The 16,783-nt window shown below is 47.3% G+C and overlaps 2 protein-coding genes across 4 annotated transcripts in view; one reads left to right on the forward strand and one right to left on the reverse strand.

The window, feature by feature from the left end:
* The window catches only part of GLT1D1 (glycosyltransferase 1 domain containing 1), a 59,593-nt gene extending 48,315 nt beyond the window's left edge, over window positions 1-11,278 (reverse strand). For both annotated transcript variants that reach the window (XM_083717586.1, XM_083717587.1), the window contains exons 1-4: window positions 11,141-11,278; window positions 9,188-9,336; window positions 6,672-6,777; window positions 1,713-1,764 (exon numbers count right to left, since the gene is read on the reverse strand). In XM_083717586.1, the coding sequence (XP_083573712.1) occupies window positions 1,713-1,764; window positions 6,672-6,777; window positions 9,188-9,336; window positions 11,141-11,208 (375 nt within the window). In that variant the 5' untranslated portion in view covers window positions 11,209-11,278. The remainder of the gene's footprint in view (window positions 1-1,712; window positions 1,765-6,671; window positions 6,778-9,187; window positions 9,337-11,140) is intronic.
* Window positions 11,279-12,787: 1,509 nt separating this feature from the next.
* The window catches only part of SLC15A4 (solute carrier family 15 member 4), a 54,911-nt gene continuing 50,915 nt past the window's right edge, over window positions 12,788-16,783 (forward strand). Inside the window, exon 1 of one of the 2 annotated variants that reach the window (XM_083717324.1) lies at window positions 12,788-13,911. In XM_083717324.1, the coding sequence (XP_083573450.1) occupies window positions 13,333-13,911 (579 nt within the window). In that variant the 5' untranslated portion in view covers window positions 12,788-13,332. The remainder of the gene's footprint in view (window positions 13,912-16,783) is intronic. The other variant, XM_083717325.1, reaches the window with a different exon arrangement.

Below are 16,783 nucleotides of genomic sequence, written 5' to 3' on the forward strand. Positions count from 1 at the left end.
CGAAATGGTTGTGTTTCAGAAACCACTCTCCCTAAAATACCTGCAGAAGGAGATTAAGATTCAGCACTTTAAAATGGTTGCTTTCTTTACCTCCCTCTGCAATGGAGATGTTGGCTTCCTGCTCAGAGCGTTTTTCAATTGTCAGTGTGATGACATCAGATATTGTTAGGAGCAGGGCCTTTTCCAGAGTGGCCCCGAGGATTTTCCTCATCCATCTTCCAAACATCTGGTGGCTACTTTTAAGAATGTGGGACTACGTTCTACCAAAACAAGAGATCATTTTCATTGGTGATATTTTTCGTATTTTACGGTTGCACATTGATACAATATGTGAATGGCCTGGGGGAAGATTTCACTCTTGAAAGGCTCTATAGAGCTTCTTTTGTTTTTAAAGTTTAAAATTGTGAGGGTTTTACCCTTAAAGATGAGGCATAAAATATTCAGAAAAAAATATAAAGAAAAAGCTCACCATTGGCATCAGAATGTTGACAGTGAAAACTTTGCAGGGGTCACCAATCTGGTGCCCACGGAATGTGCCCCACAGAGGCCTTCCCTCCACCCAAAGGGTGTCGTCGCCCCCCCCCCCCCCGTGCTAAAATGAGTCTTGAAAGAAGCATTCTGCTGCGGCCAACAAAATAAGCTGAAATGGCTGCTTGGTTGTGTTGCGAATATGTGGTCAAGACAGCTCCTCTGGTTTGCAAATGTGTACACAGGTCAGAAAGGTTTGTTGACCCTCTGTAAGTGCATCCCAAAGAAGAGAATTTCAAACGGGTTTGGCTCCTTCTAGAAAGGAGCGCCAGAGCAAGCTCAGGAGCATTGGGAGAACGGGAAGCTTGAAAAAGAACTTTACTTGCTATTTATGGTCTCCATCAACCAGTTTTGTAATTTGACACAGTTACCAGCTTAGCTCAAAAACAGCCCTTAAAAAATAAATGCTAACATACCAGCAACATTTCATAGCATCCCCTAGCAAGTGTCTGTTGCACAGAGAAAGGTGTGTGTGTGTGTGTGTGTGTGTGTGTGTGTGTGTAGCCTCTTGGAATGAGTGGGAGGTGGGGAATAAAACAAGAAGGAATAATGAAGGTTGCAGTTTGATGGGAGAGGACGGTTGCCAACAAAAGGAGGCGTAATTTGTGTTGAAGGCAGAGAATCATAGAGGAAGAGTGTACTTATCTGGAGTAGGCTTTTTCGACTGTATCAAAATAAATTAAAGCCCTGTCTGTGATTGCTATCAAATACTGTATTTATATGGAAAGTAAATCTGCCTTCTCTAGGGCTCTCTAAACCAAATCCCTCTTTATGTCAGATGTGTTTTATAGCCACTGCATACAAAAGCCAGTAGACCAGTCAACAGGCAACCCTAAACCTCGGTTTGATGTTGTGTACCTGAAGAGCCATGAGCCTCAGACATGTTCACACTGGCTTGCTTTAGATGGCTCTTGGGCTCCCTTCCGACTCTCCATTTCTACGATTCCAAGTCCACATAGACAACTCTAGATGGACCCGTGATCTTCATGGTATTGCTCTGTTTCCAGCAACCAGCAGCAACCATTTTCTCCACCAGGAGCCACCCATCCATCTGACCAGGTGGCCAACGCCCAAGGATGATGGGAGTTGTAGTCCAGCAACAGCTGAGGGCCACAGAGTCCCCACAAACCCACATTTTAGGGCAACGCTCTGCAGATACGACTGAAAATGCCATAATTACGTACCCAATTCACTGCAGCTGCTTCCTTCATTGACTCTGTGAAGGACACTGCAAACCTAGAGGCAGTGAGAACAAAGGGAGGTCAAATCAGGACCCAATGATTTAGATCAGAGCTGTCCAAACTGTTTGTCGTGGCACATTAGTGTGTTGGCTGCAGTGTGTAGTTGTGTTGTGCAAACGCTTCCCACGTTCCTCGCAGGGCTGGAAAGTGCTTAGTTTAACCTCTGGTTTGCTAGTAAAACTAGCAAAACTTCTCTGCTGCTCCAGAGAAGCGGACACGGAGCAATGGATCCAAACTACAAGAAAGAAGATTCCACCTAAACATTAGGAAGAACTTCCTGACATTAAGAGCTGTTCGACAGTGGAATTTGCTGCCAAGGAGTGTGGTGGAGTCTCCTTCTTTGGAGGTCTTTAAGCAGAGGCTTGACAACCATATGTCAGGAGTGCTCTGATGGTGTTTCCTGCTTGGCAGGGGGTTGGACTCGATGGCCCTTGTGGTCTCTTCCAACTCTATGATTCTATGAAAACTGAATTACTGTGTCGTGAAATGATGCATATCTAAAACAGTGCGTCACCAACATGAAAAGTTTGGAAAACTCTGTTTTAGACACACACACTTGTATACAGACTTCTCTTTTGCTTTCCTCGTTCTTTCATATGTTCTTTACCTTCTGCTGACATTCTCTTTTGACCCCTCTTTTTTTATTTTGCTTGTGCTTTGCGTAAGGGCCATAGCTCAGGGGCAAAACACCTGTCTTGCATGCAGGAAGTCCCAGGCAGTGGTGTAGCGTGGGTTGTCAGCACCCGGGGCAAGGCAAGTAATTTGCGCCCCCTAATCCCTAACCTGCCGCCGCTGCCAGCTTCTTCTTGCTGCTGCCTGGTCTGGTCTGGTGTGGTTCTCTCCCGCGCTCAGCGCTGGGCGGCCGCTGCACTGTCCCTCCCCCAGATAGTCCCTCGCTCTCTCTCCGCACCGCACGCCTGACACCTACCCCCTCCACAGTGGGCGGCGACCCGGCGGCTCAGATCGGATTCGCACAGCCAGCAGTGCAGTGAGAGAGAGTGAGTGAGCCAGGTAGGGGCAGAGAGCTGCGAGTGCGAGCGCGCCCCCCCAGAAGTTGCGCCCAGTGCGGCCGGCCCCCCCTGCACCCCCCACGCTACGCCACTGGCCCCAGGTTCATTTCCCAATGGCATCTGCCGCTGGGGCTGGGAAAGATTTCCTGCTGGAAACCTTGCCAGTCCGTGCAGGCAATACGGAGCCAAATGGGCAAATTCAGTAGAAGACAGCTTCTTCCTCTGATCCTATAAGGTTTGCCTAATGTTTTGAAATAAGCAGAGGCTGTTTGGCCTCAGGCTTTTCTCAGGAGGTTAATTGTCACACTAGACAGCCTATGCTAAAACCCAATAGCTTTAAAGATGATCAAAAACTTAGCCAAAGACATGGACTTTCGCTCAAACACCTTGCTCCAATTTCTTTTCAGTGCAAATTGTATTTCCCATCTATCACGTTCTTGAGTGGGAGGGAAACTGTGGCTCATGGCCTGTCCAGTGATAAGACTGCCAAATTAAAAAATATGCCCTCAGGGAGAATCACCAACATTTAAGAAGAGTTTGATTAAAATAAAATAAAATGGAACAATGGCATGCTCTTTTATGAAGCTGAATGAGCTTCTTCTCCCACCTCCCCACCCTTACAGAATTTGGCAGAATATGTAGCAGGTAAATCACACAGTTCCGCCAGTCAGTTTGTACTGGCACCCCATGCTCAGTTACTGGATAGGAAAGGGCCGTGTCTCACTGGTAGAACATATGCTCTGCATGCAGAAGGTCCCAGGTTTAATCCCCGGCATTTCCAGACAGACACATGTCATGAAAGCCTAGAGAGTTGCTGCCAGTCAGTGTAGAAATAGGCATAGCTGTCAACTTACAGATTTGAAAATAAGGGACCAGCAGCCTTGAAAATAAGGGATCAGCAGCCAAAATAAGGGATTTTCCAAGCACAGGTATGTTCAACTTCTGAGCCCCTCCGAGCCAAAGGCAGAAAGCCCAGCCAGCAGCCAAACGAAGCCTCAAGCGGTGGTTCCCACAGCGCAGCAACCCGGCAAAGGGGAAGCAGCAAGGAAAACCACCGTCACCTCTCCGCTGGGAAGCGCTGAGCAAAGGCGAATCCCCAGGCAATGCGGCTGATTTGATCGGCACAAAGTATGCAAGCTCCACCCCCCAGTCATTCTTAGACTCCTTATTGGATGAGCAACGCAGCCAACCAACACAGTTGGAGCCTCCCTCCTCCCTGGCTGGCAGGTAGGGAGGGAGAGGAGTTGCTTTCTTTGAAACCCGGGAAATTTAAGGGACATCATCAATAAGGGACAGCAGCAGGACACAGCCTTGAAAATAAGGGATCAGCAGCCAAAATAAGGGATTTTCCAAGCACAGGTATGTTCAACTTCTGAGCCCCTCCGAGCCAAAGGCAGAAAGCCCAGCCAGCAGCCAAACGAAGCCTCAAGCGGTGGTTCCCACAGCGCAGCAACCCGGCAAAGGGGAAGCAGCAAGGAAAACCACCGTCACCTCTCCGCTGGGAAGCGCTGAGCAAAGGCGAATCCCCAGGCAACGCGGCTGATTTGATCGGCACAAAGTATGCAAGCTCCACCCCCCAGTCATTCTTAGACTCCTTATTGGATGAGCAACGCAGCCAACCAACACAGTTGGAGCCTCCCTCCTCCCTGGCTGGCAGGTAGGGAGGGAGAGGAGTTGCTTCCTTTGAAACCCGGGAAATTTAAGGGACATCATCAATAAGGGACAGCAGCAGGACACAGCGCTGGGATATGGGACTTTCCCACCAAATAAGGGATGGTTCACAGCTATGGAAATAGGACTCAGTCTGGTGGCTGCTGAAGCAACTTCAGAGCCCTCCTCTCCTCTAGCTGTGGTTCCCAACCTTTTCAGTACGGTGGCCCAGAAGTCCAAATTTACTAGGTATGGCGAACCATCGATTTATCGCCACACAAATTCTGGACTTTAGGTCTTCAGCAGCCATTGGTTTCATAGGTTTTTTACTGCATTTGCCTGTTTTATAACCATTACTCGAGGCACCCACGCATAAATTTACTTAATGCCTCCATTAATGTGGAATTTGTTGAAATATCTACAGTTCTTGCAACGTTATCCACCTTTTTTTAAAATGGGAATTGAAGAAGACCAATCATGGGATTGTGGGATATTGCTTCATAAGCTATAAAAATTTATTCCAAAAACATAGAGTTATACTAGCAGTGGTAAGCTACAACAAATTATGAATATTTTTAACAGTTAACGTTCATGAAAGAAGCCCATTTGGGGAAGTATCACCGGAGGATCCTGCTGGATCAGACCAGTGGCTCATCCAGTTTCCTGGTCTCACAGTGGCCAACTGGATGACTGTGGGAAATCAGCAAGCAGGATTCAAGCGCATGAACACTGTCTCCTCCTGCGGCTTCCAGCAATGGGTATTTTAGAAGCATTGCTGTCTCCAACTGTGGAGGTACAACGTATCCATCATGAAGTAAAGGTAACGGGACCCCTGACCATTAGGTCCAGTCGTGACCGACTCTGGGGTTGCGGCGCTCATCTCGCTTTATTGGCTGAGGGAGCCGGCGTACAGCTTCCGGGTCATGTGGCCAGCATGACTAAGCCGCTTCTGGCGAACCAGAGCAGCGCACAGAAACACCGTTTACCTTCCCACCGGAGCGGTACCTATTTATCTTCTTGCACTTTGACGTGCTTTCGAACTGCTAGGTGGGCAGGAGGAGGGACCAAGAAACGGGAGCTCACCCCGTCATGGGGATTCGAACCGCCAACCTTCTGATCGGCAAGTCCTAAGCTCTGTGGTTTAACCCACAGCGCCACCCGCGTCCCATCCATCATGAAGTAGTAGCCATCAATGGGTCTCTCCTGTATGAATATGTCTAATCCTCTTTTAAAGCCATTCAAGTTGATGGTCAACACCCCTTCCTGGGGGAGCCAGTTCCAGAGTTTAGCCATGTGCCCCATGAAGAAGGACTTCCTTTTACCCGTCCTAAATCATCCAAAATTCAGTACACATTTTGCCGACAAGTAGGTCAACGCGGGGGTTAGATGGCTGTCAGACATACTCCCAAGATCATTCGATACATAGCCGGCTACAGCATTTTGTCCTCACAGCAGCTGAAAACCCCGTTTTGCAAAGATATGTGCTACCAAATGGCAGCACAAACATTGTTTCATCAGCAAACTCGGGATACTCTGTGGTAATCGGCTAATTTTAGCAACACGAAGCCAAAATTCAGAAAACCTTGCCTTCAAAAAAAATGTATCTTTGAACATCCTATCACATGACAGTTTAAGGAGCGGCATCACTCAATTTCCGCTGTTTCTTCAGCTGGAAAGCAGTGGACAGATTTGGGTTAAGCAAACCTCAAATCCCCCTTGGCTTAAATATTAATTAAACCAGATCGAATGATGGTTTGTCACAAGGTGCCCATACAGAGAGCTGTTTGTAGTGAGTATTTTACTCCAGTGGGAAGGTAAATAGCATTTCCGTGCGCTGCTTTGGTTCGCCAGATGTGGTTTAGTCATGCTGGCTACATGACCCGGAAGCTGTCTGAGGACAAACGGCAGCTCCCTTGGCTAGTAAAGCGAGATGAGTGCCGCAACCCCAGAGTTGTCCGCGACTGGACTTAATAGTTAGGGGTCCCTTTTATTCATTTTAAACTATCATTTCCTCCCTCTATTTCCTTCTCACTTTGCTCTGCTGCTGCCAGTGTCAAAATTAAGGCGGTAAATTTAGGCTGAGGGAGGGAAGACACCATGTAAACAACAACATCCTCATAATAAAAAAAAATATGGATAAGATATCCGAGATGGGGAGAAGGGCAAAGAAGGAGTAACACAGACTGGCTATATTACTACCCAAGGATCCTCTTTTGCCTAGGAATCTGGCTCTTTCCTCTACCTGGCTTCCTCCAACACTCTCGCCATCACTTTGGCCTTTTCGTCACACTTGGCATCTTCATTGATGTCGGTTCCACCAAAGATGATTCCAAAAGGAATCCCGCTGCCTGCAAAAAGCCCAGAGGTGCAAGGGTTAATTTGATTAAATTTAACCGAGACTTCTTCTTCTTCTGGTCTTCCTACACTGCCTTTGCAATGGCCGCCTAATGATTAAGTTATATTTTATGCCCAATGTCAAATTATACATGTTACAAGTCTGGACACCCTATCAGAATTTTACATTCCGATAATGAAGAAAAGATTCCATTAAAAAAAAAAAATCCTGTATTTGGCACGTGTTCTTCCAATATCGCTTTTACAGCAGGTAAGATAGATAGATAGATAGATAGATAGATAGATAGATAGATAGATAGATAGATAGATAAGATAGATATCTTTATTGTCATTGTCCCATGTAGAACAATGAAATTGAAAAACTACATAAAACTACATAAAACTACTACAAAACTACATGAAACTACTACAAAACTACATAAAAACACAGTAACCATGGGCCATGGGTGCCATGACACCCAGAAAGGCCTTTGTTGATGTCCCCTAGATGCTGAGCTTTCACTTTAAAAAAAGGGGGGGGTCTCTAGCCCTCTTAGAAAGTAACAAAACAAAATGTGCAGGTACCTTTCTAAGAGATTTCTATGAAATGAGCCAGCCTGATTACTCCTGTTGTTGTTGTTCAATATATTTATATCCCACCTTTCTCCCCAGATGGGATTTGAGGTGGCTTACTATGTTTAAAAGTATAACTCTTAAAAACAAAGTCATAAAAACAAAAAAATACTAGTTTAAAACAATAATTAAAATTCATCACTATAGGGAAGTTTTTAATGTTTGATGTCTTACTGTGTTTTAATTTGTTGGAAGTTGCCCAGAGTGTCTAGGGTAACCCAGTCAGATGGGCAGCAAATAAATGAATATCCTCATCAAAACACATTTAGAACCAGCAATTAGAATGCCGTTTGCCCTGACAGAAGCCAGCACTCAGCACTGTCTGCTAGTCAAACAATGAGCTAAAGTTTACATTTTGTGGTTCCATACCTTACAGTGCAAATCTCCATATGCAACTCAAAAGTAAGCCCTACTAGTTTCAACAGGGCTTGCTCCTTAGTAAGCGTGTATGGGATTGCAGCCAGAGTCAAGTAAGGTTCTCTAGCTGCTGAGAGATCCCTACTCTCTCCATCCAAAAACCAAAAGCTCTTGCATCTCCTCAGATCTGGTCCCTCTGCCACACCCGCTGCCAATTAAAAAAGAATGAGCCCCAGCAACCAACACTCTTTTCTTGCAACCGATCAGGATGGCAAAGCAGTAAGCTTTACATTCTTTTAAGCTCTGGAAGGTGGGGAAACAAATACAATTAAGTGGCAGTTTTACACCTCATTAAACTAACAAATAGCAGTGGGATGGTCACTAATTAGTAACATGGCTGCTTTTAAATTCCGGATAAACGCTTGTTAAAAATAAATCAGAAGGAGGACATGTGATGTATGCTCTAGCTGACCCAGGCTTGCCCAATTACTGTATGGTTTCCCCACCCAGTAGGAGGCATCCTATATCACAAAGTTTGTTTATTTATTATATTTGTATATCTCACCTTTTCTCAAAGGAGCTCAAGATGGCACACACTCTTCAACCCTCTCTATTTTATTCTTACAAGAACCCTGCAAGGGAGGTTAGGCTGAGAGAATGTGAGGTTGCCCAGTGGAGCTTCAACCCTGGTCTCCCATGCCCTAGTCCACTCTAGCTGCAATGCCACACAGACGTCACAGTTCATCCTCACACTTCATAACTCCACTAATGGGTAGTGCCCGGCACTACCAAGGAATTAGTGGAAACCATAAAACATTGCAATTTTAAAACGCATAGACTGATTTGTGAGTTTGGACCTGTTACACTAAATAGCAGGTCACGCCAAAGTCACATCTTGATTCAAAATGGCTCCCGGTGTCCAAATGTCAACAAAGACTGCCACCTCCGCCTCAAGAAATCTCATGTTGAGTTTGGCAACAACGTACTGAGGTGGCCAAGCCTATGCCAAAAAATAAGAATGGGTGCCATCATGCCAAAGTCACGTTTTGGCCCACCCTCTTGATTCAAAATGGCGCCCGCCACCATAGTAAAGTTTGCTTTCCCCATCTTGGGAACTCTCATGTCAACTTTGATGGCTATATCTGTAGCTGAAACTATGTCCCCAAATGGACAATCACCCCAAAGCAATGTTTTGGTCCACCATCTTGATTCAAAATGGCATCCAAACATTGATGACAAACAACGTTAGCCGGATTGATGGGGTCTGTCATGCAAGAACATTTGGAGGCCACAAGGTCAGGGAGACAATTTCTAGGAGACAATTTCTACCAGGTACAAATATGCAAAAGGTTGTAGGAAGATTTTGCTTTTTCCCAAATGGGCAAACAAAGGCAATAACACCCGAAATACACACAAAATCAGAAGCCACAGTACCTTGCAGAAGTCTGCCTGCTTTATAAAGATGAATGCCCAGAGCTGCCTCAAAGTTCTCAGAGGGAATGAGATTTGAAACTGCCAACGGGGATTTGCAGGAAGAGATATCTACAAGGGTACATGAGTGACCAGCAGCTTCTAGGTGATCCCTACAAACACACAAGAAAATGGAATAAGATCGGAGTTTAACATTACATATCTGCTAGAAACCTTCCATAGTGTCAAACAGCACAGACAAGGTGCTTCTCTCCATCTCAGTAACTTTGGGTGGAATCCAGTGTGGTATAAAGGTAAAGTTATCCCTGACCGTTAGGTCCAGTTGTGGACGACTCTGGGGTTGCAGCATTCATCTCGCTCTATAGGCTGAGGGAGCCGGTGTTTGTCCATAGACAGCTTCCGGGTCATGTGGCCAACATAACTAAGCTGCTTCTGGCAAACCAGAACAGGGCACAGAAATGCCATTTATACCAGTGTGCTATAGTGGATGGACAAGTCTCCTGGAACTACTGCACTAGAAACTACAACTTGCTAAGATTAGAACAGTGATTAGAACAGTACCTCTATGAATGGCAAACTATAGGGGAATTTGTGTGCTTTAAATGTCTGGTGTGCATACAATTCACACAAATACACACACACTCCATAGATCAGCTGCTACTTGATCACAAAACTGCGAAACGTTACAGATTGAAACTCAATGTGTGTGTGTGTAGATGCAGAGAAGCAAACAGCATATGTGTAACATAAAAGAATGCAAAAATCTACACTGTCTTTCTGACAGTAAGAAGTGTTTGATGGTGGAACAGGCTCCTATGAGAGATGGTGGATTCTTCTTCCTTGGAGGTTTTTAAGCAGACGCTGGATGGCCACCTGTCATGAATGCTTTAGTTATGACTTCTGCTTGCCTCTACTTTTGTTGTTGTTTAGTCGTTTAGTCATGTCCGACTCTTTGTGACCCCATGGACCAGAGCACGCCAGGCACTCCTGTCTTCCACTGCCTCCCGCAGTTTGGTCAAACTCATGCTGGTAGCTTCGAGAACACAGTCCAACCATCTCATCCTCTGTCGTCCCCTTCTCCTTGCACCCTCCATCTTTCCCAACATCAGGGTCTTTTCCAGGGAGTCTTCTCTTCTCATGAGGTGGCCAAAGCATTGGAGCCTCAGCTTCAGGATCTGTCCTTCCAGTGAGCACTCAGGGCTGATTTCCTTCAGAATGGATAGATTTGATCTTCTTGCAGTCCATGGGACTCTCCAGAGTCTCCTCCAGCACTATAATTCAAAAGCATCAATTCTTCGGCGATCAGCCTTCTTTATGGTCCAGCTCTCACTTCCATACATCACTACTGGGAAAAACATAGCTTTTACTATACGGACCTTGGTTGGCAAGATGATGTCTCTGCTTTTTAAGATGCTATCTAGGTTTGTCATTGCTTTTCTCTCAAGAAGCAGGCGTGTTTGAATTTCGTGACTGCTGTCACCATCTGCAGTGATCATGGAGCCCAAGAAAGTAAAATCTCTCACTGCCTCCATTTCTTCCCCTTCTATTTGCCAGGAGGTGATGGGACCAGTGGCCATGATCTTCGTGTTTTTTTTATGTTGAGTTTCAAACCATATTTTGCACTCTCCTCTTTCACCCTCATTAAAAGGTTCTTTAATTCCTCCTCACTTTCTGCCATCAATGTTGTGTCATCTGCATATCTGAGGTTGAAGACTTCCACTCAGTGTGGGGGTGTCTGTGTGGAGATGCAAAGACCAACAGCTTCACCTGACGGATCTCTGCCTGCAAAAGACACTGCGAGTCTCCCGGAAAATTTGTTTATTGTAAATGCTGCAACCCTCAAATACGACATAAATGCATGCGGCAAGCCTAATTCACCTAGCGAACTCCTGCCTGCCCGTTATTGCGGGAGCTCCGGTGCCTCGAGCCCCTCCCCGAGGCGCGGGGAGCACTTACTGGATCCTCCTCGCGGTGGTGCCGTTCCCGGTGTGGGCTCGCAGAGCCCCCAGCATGAGCAACCGCATGGCCCTGGCTGAGCACAGCTGTCTCCCTTGCCCTACTTCCGGCCACGTCCCTCTCGCCTTCGTTCCCTCGTGTTGGGTACCGGAAACCTGCTGCCGGCTCTTCTAGGCATCTCACGCGGCCCTCCTTTATTCTCAGCTCTATGGTAATCAGCGAGGCGTTTGTAGTGGCCTCCCACAGGGAACTCCCTGGAAACAAGATTCAGGACATTCCGTTCCGCTTCCATCTTTCAAAAGGTGATTTGGGCTTGGCGGTGTTGGACAGAGCTATTACGCAGAAGAGAGAGGACGCTTTATGGGTTTGCATTATGAACCATATGGGAGCAAGGTGCCAGATCTCTATAGAGCAGTTGTGGGGAAACTCTGGCCCTTCAGAGGTTTTGTTTAGTTTATTTTTTTATTGCTATTTGTTATTGTGGTTAATATTGTTTTAAATATTATGAATGCTGTAGTACTTTATGAATCCTATAATATCACTTTTGCTGTAATTGTGCTGTTTAGCTTATTTTTTACCTGTTTTGTTAATAGTGTTTTATATACTGTAACTGTTTTACTGACGATTTGTTAATTATTCTGCATGATTTATGTTTCCACTTCATTTTTTTCCACTTTTAATTTGTATACCGCCTTGCTAGATTACTATGCACAAGGCAGTTTAGAAGCTGAAGAAACCACAATATAGACAACCTTATAAGAATCTTATCTAATACAAAAGTCAAAAATATAAATTTGAAATAAACATATTCTATTGTGTTATTATTGTTTATTGTTTGTAAGCTGTTTTGTGATTCATGTGTATCAAGAGGTATAGAAATATAGTAAATCAAATCAAATCAGCCCCAGTAAACATGGCCAGAGCTGATGGAAGTTGTTGTTCAGCAACACCTTGAGGGTTACAGGTTCCCTTCCCCCCATTTAACCAACCACGAAATAGTATTTGAATAGAAAACTGGGTGAACAGGTAACCAGTCAAAAAGCGCTCAGAGTAGCCAGCCAGACGTGTTTGGCAAGCTTGCAAGCTAGGTGTAAACTCAGGAACAGCCTCCCGCTATTTTTCGACAGCAACTGGCATTTTTCCCCAAATGCAGTACGTCCTCGTACCTGAGAGTTCAGAACAATTACCTGCTCTATGTTTTGCTTTCCCAAATGTATCCTGGCATGCACGTTAATTTATAAGTCACATTTTACAGAAGTAAATAGATGAGTACTTTAAAAACCAACCAACCCTCTTGGTTCACTTCCAAGAAAAAGCGTGACTAGGGTATTGCGACAGTAACTCACGCGGCAACGCTCATTCCATTGATAAGACTGCGAGTTGCCATTGACAAAAAAAAAACCCACCGTGAAAAGCAAGGGCATTGGGCGAGCCAAGCCACGCCCCCGTTCGCTCGCACCTGCCTCGATTAGCATATTCCCCCTCCTCCCTCCCCGCAGCGTTCTATTTTGCCGCGGCTAACCACGTGAGGGCTGAACCTGGAAGGGCCTCCCTTCTGTGAGCGATCGCGCGGCGCGGCCAATCAGCGAGCGCGAATCTCCAGCCCTGGTCGGGAGGGGGAGGAGGACCTGGGCATTCCAACAGCCGAGAGAAGTTGGCGGGCGGAGGGAGGGAGGGCAGCGCGGAGCTCGGAAGGGCCGCCGAGCGCGAGGGTTCGGCGGGGTCCGGTTCGGCGAGCGCGGCGGGGAGGGCACGGGTAGCGGAGCAGCCGCGCCGAGGGAGGCGCCCTGACCGGGGCGAAGTCACGAGTTCGAATCCCGGGTGGGGCAGTTTGGGGTCGGGTGCGTGGAGCAAGGAGGGGGTTTATGGGGAACAGCTGAGAGCCGGGGGGAGTGGGGGATCCAGAAGATAGCCCTGCCCTGAAAGAAAGAAATACCCACCCCCTTCCACAGGAACCCCAAAACTGAGACAGGTTCAGGGCAGCTTAGGTAGATCTGGGTTTGCAGAGTTCTGGATTAGCAGATTTGGGGAGCAGCTAGGTCAGGGGGTTGGGAGGCCCCTGAGAGTGTGAGCAAGTTGGAGGGGTTTTTTTGGGGGGGCAGGCTAGCTGTAAGTGGGCTTAGTTCCTTAGACTGGGAGGTGTTTCCATTGCACTGGAGTTTGGCCGTGGTGTTTAGATTTCCCGGCGCCCCATGGAAGATTCTATGGAGAGGAGCCCCCTCTTAGGAGGGGGAGACCAGCGGGGCCCACCCAGCTCCCCCAGCGCCAGTGCCTTCCGCGGCCGGCGCCTGGCCTGTGCTGCGGTGCTGCTGGCGGAGATGCTGGAGCGAGTGGCGTTCTACGGCATCACCTCGAACCTGGTGCTTTTCCTCAACGGGGTGCCCTACAACTGGGAAGGCACCCAAGCCAGCCAGGCCTTGCTGCTCTTCATGGGCGTCACCTACCTGGTGTCGCCCTTCGGGGGCTGGTTGGCGGACGCCCTGCTGGGCAAGTTCCCCACCATCCTGTTCAGCATGGCGGTCTACCTGCTGGGCATGCTGGTCTTCCCTGCCATGTCTTACTCCACCACCCGCCAGTGGCTCTGCGGGGAGATGCCCCTGCGGATCGTAGAGAACTGCTCTGTGCCCGTGTCGCCCAACATCACCCACACCCCGTGCCAGCTGCAGGGAGCCAACCGCTATTGCCTGGTGGCCAGCTTCGTGGGACTGGTTCTCGTGGGAATCAGCGTGGGCTCTGTCAAGGCCAACATCACGCCCTTCGGAGCCGACCAGGTCAAGTATTTTTTAATTTACCTTTTCTTGTTTCCAAGAGATTTGTGCTGCATGCCGCAAGGCTGCAAATAATAATAATAATGCCGTTTCCTGGAGAATAAAGCAGTTCAGTATTTCACTCAAGAGCGACTGTTTTAAGATGTTTAAATAAATATAATGTATTAAAAATAATGAAGGTGAAAAAGCAGATTAAGATTCCTCTATGTGTCTGAACAAAGCAGTTATATCAGACACCAAAAATTTGTGGTACAGAAAAGGAGCTTGCTTGATGTCAATAGCTAGGGAGTTCCAAAGTGTGGGCGCTGTCATTTTTTACTTTTTTTTTACAAATGTGTAATGAGTATTATGGGGCACCATTATGGAGGTTTGCAGATGGAAGCGGTCAAGTGGTTATTAGTGAGGGGAGGCTATCCGCCAAGGAAGCTGGTCTTTTCTGTTGATAAGGAAGCCACACTTTGCTATGGGGAAGATGAATGAAACGTGGCCCTCCGAAACTTGCTTCAGGCCCTGTGCTCCTCAGCCACATCTGTTATTGGCCCTGTTCTGCACGCTCCATTCATGTTTTTGCCTGGAGTTCGGATGTGGCCCCTGAACTCTGATCACGGCTCTTGCTTGTTTGGATAGATGATAAGAGTGTATGCAGGAAGTCACTTATTGTATGGAAGGGGGGGCATTTGTTGCTCTGGACACCGGCATCAGAAGATACTGTGACGCTTTGGGGTGAAAAAGGTCCCCCACTTGCGCCTTGCGGTGAGGTCATATCTGTTGACACCAGCAAAGCACAGATGATCAAGGAGATGGAGCAAGTTTCCTTGTGAGCAGAAGTTGCAGCATTTTGGACTTTTCTTGTGTAGAGAAAGGGCAAGCAAGATACGTACAAGTTTATAAAGTTATACATGGTGTGCAGAAAGTGCAAAGAAGAAAGTAGCCACAATGACGATGTTCTGCTTCCAGTGTCAGGGGTATCTGAATGGCAGTTGCAGGAGGGGAGGGTGTCTTGCGTTCATGTTGAACAGGCTTCCTCAAACTCGGCCCTCCAGATGTTTCTGGCCTACAACTCCCATGATCCTTAGCTAGCAGGACCAGTGGTCAGGGTAGTCTCAAAACATCTGGAGGGCCAAGTTTGAGGAAGCCTGATGTTGAACTTGCAGGCTTCCCAGAAGCATCTGGTTGGCCACTGGGAGGACAGGATTCTGTGCTAGTCCGTCCACTGGCCTGATCTAGCAGGGTTGGTCTTCTGTTCTTACGTTAGATGGATTTCCTGACTCAATATTGCTGATGGTGTATGTATGGATCTGGCTCCTGTTGACCCATGTCATTAGTTCGGCTAGCCCAGGGCTGCCAGTTCCACCTTGCGGTCACTTTTCCAGGTCTCATGGGAAGGACCATAGACCAGCCCTTTACGTGCAAAAAGCTCCAGGTTCAGTCCCTGGCAACTCAGGGTACGAGGATTTTTCATGCTTTCAGGAATGTGCTAATCCAACCAACTTAGAGACTTCACTCCGGATTTGTGTTGTGTTTACTCCTTAGCCTGTTCTTCTCCTGAAGATGACCAGAGTTTTCCTTCCCCTACATGGGCTTCCTTCCCAGGTTGATGAGCCCCACCTGCCCCTCACTTCCCTTTACAGCACATGCAGAAACTGCCTTCTTTGACCTTTGGACCTGCTGTTGGTCTTGTCTGCTCAATCCCCAAACTCACCGAGGGTTTGAGACTCATCGACTCCCCTCTGCTGGTTTAGCTGGCCAGTTGAAGCCATTCCCGGGGTTCCTGAGCTTGCTCTATCCTCTATGTAACAACCCTTTACAGTGGTACCTCAGGACGGGTTAAGAACTTAATTCGTTCTGGAGGTCTGTTCTTAACCTGAAACCCTTCTTCACCTGAAGTACCACTTTAGCTAATGGGGCCTCCCACTGCTGCACAATTTCTGATCTCATCCTGAAGCAAAGTTCTTAACCTGAGGTACTATTTCTGGGTTAGCGGAGTCTGTAACCTGAACATAGCTGTCAACTTTCAGATTTGAAAATAAGGGATCAGCAGCCTCGAAAATAAGGGATCAACAGCCTCACCTATCCCGGGGACAGTCTACTGGATATCTAACAATCCGGGGTAGCAGTGGGAAACGGCGCTGGAATAAGGGAATTTCCCGCCAAAAAAAGGGAAGGTTGACAGCTATGAACCTGAAGCGTCTGTAACCTGAAGCGTCTATAACCCGAGGTACCCTGTACAGTCATACCTCAGGTTACAAATGCTTCAGGTTGCGTGTTTTCAGGTTATGGACCCGCCAAAACCCGAAAGTACCAGAACAGGTTACTTCCGGGTTTCGGTGGTTGCGCATGCGCAGAAGCTCCGAATCTCAACCCATGCATGCACAGACATGACGCTGTGGGTTGGGAACGCTGCGGGTTGCTAACAGGGTTCCTCCTGCACGGATCACGTTCACAACCCGAGCGTCAACTGTAGTTATTTGAAGATGGCTCTCCAGGTTGCACATAGCCAGCTCCTCAATAGGCTTGGCTTCCAGACCTTTAGTCATCTTGGTTGCCCTCCTCTGTCTGCACACGGTCCAACTTGTCCCTATCCTTTTTAAACTGCAGTACCCAGAACAGGACACAGCACTCCAAGTGTGGTCTGACCAAGGCAGACTAGAGCAGGACTGTTAATTCCCTCGACCAGGACATTAGACTTCTGTTGATGCAGCCTAGAACAACATTAGCTTTTTTGGCTGCTGCATCATGCTGTTGACTCAGTTGAAGCCTGGGATCTACTCAGACCCCGGATCCTTTTCACGTGTCCTGCTGGCAGTGAACCCATGACCCACATTGTTCAAGAAATGCAAATCTAAACCAGGGCTTGCTAATGTGGTGGACTCAG

The sequence above is a fragment of the Podarcis gaigeae genome, assembly GCF_964106915.1.
Source record: "Podarcis gaigeae genome assembly, chromosome: 16".
In the NCBI taxonomy this organism is placed as follows: domain Eukaryota; kingdom Metazoa; phylum Chordata; class Lepidosauria; order Squamata; family Lacertidae; genus Podarcis; species Podarcis gaigeae.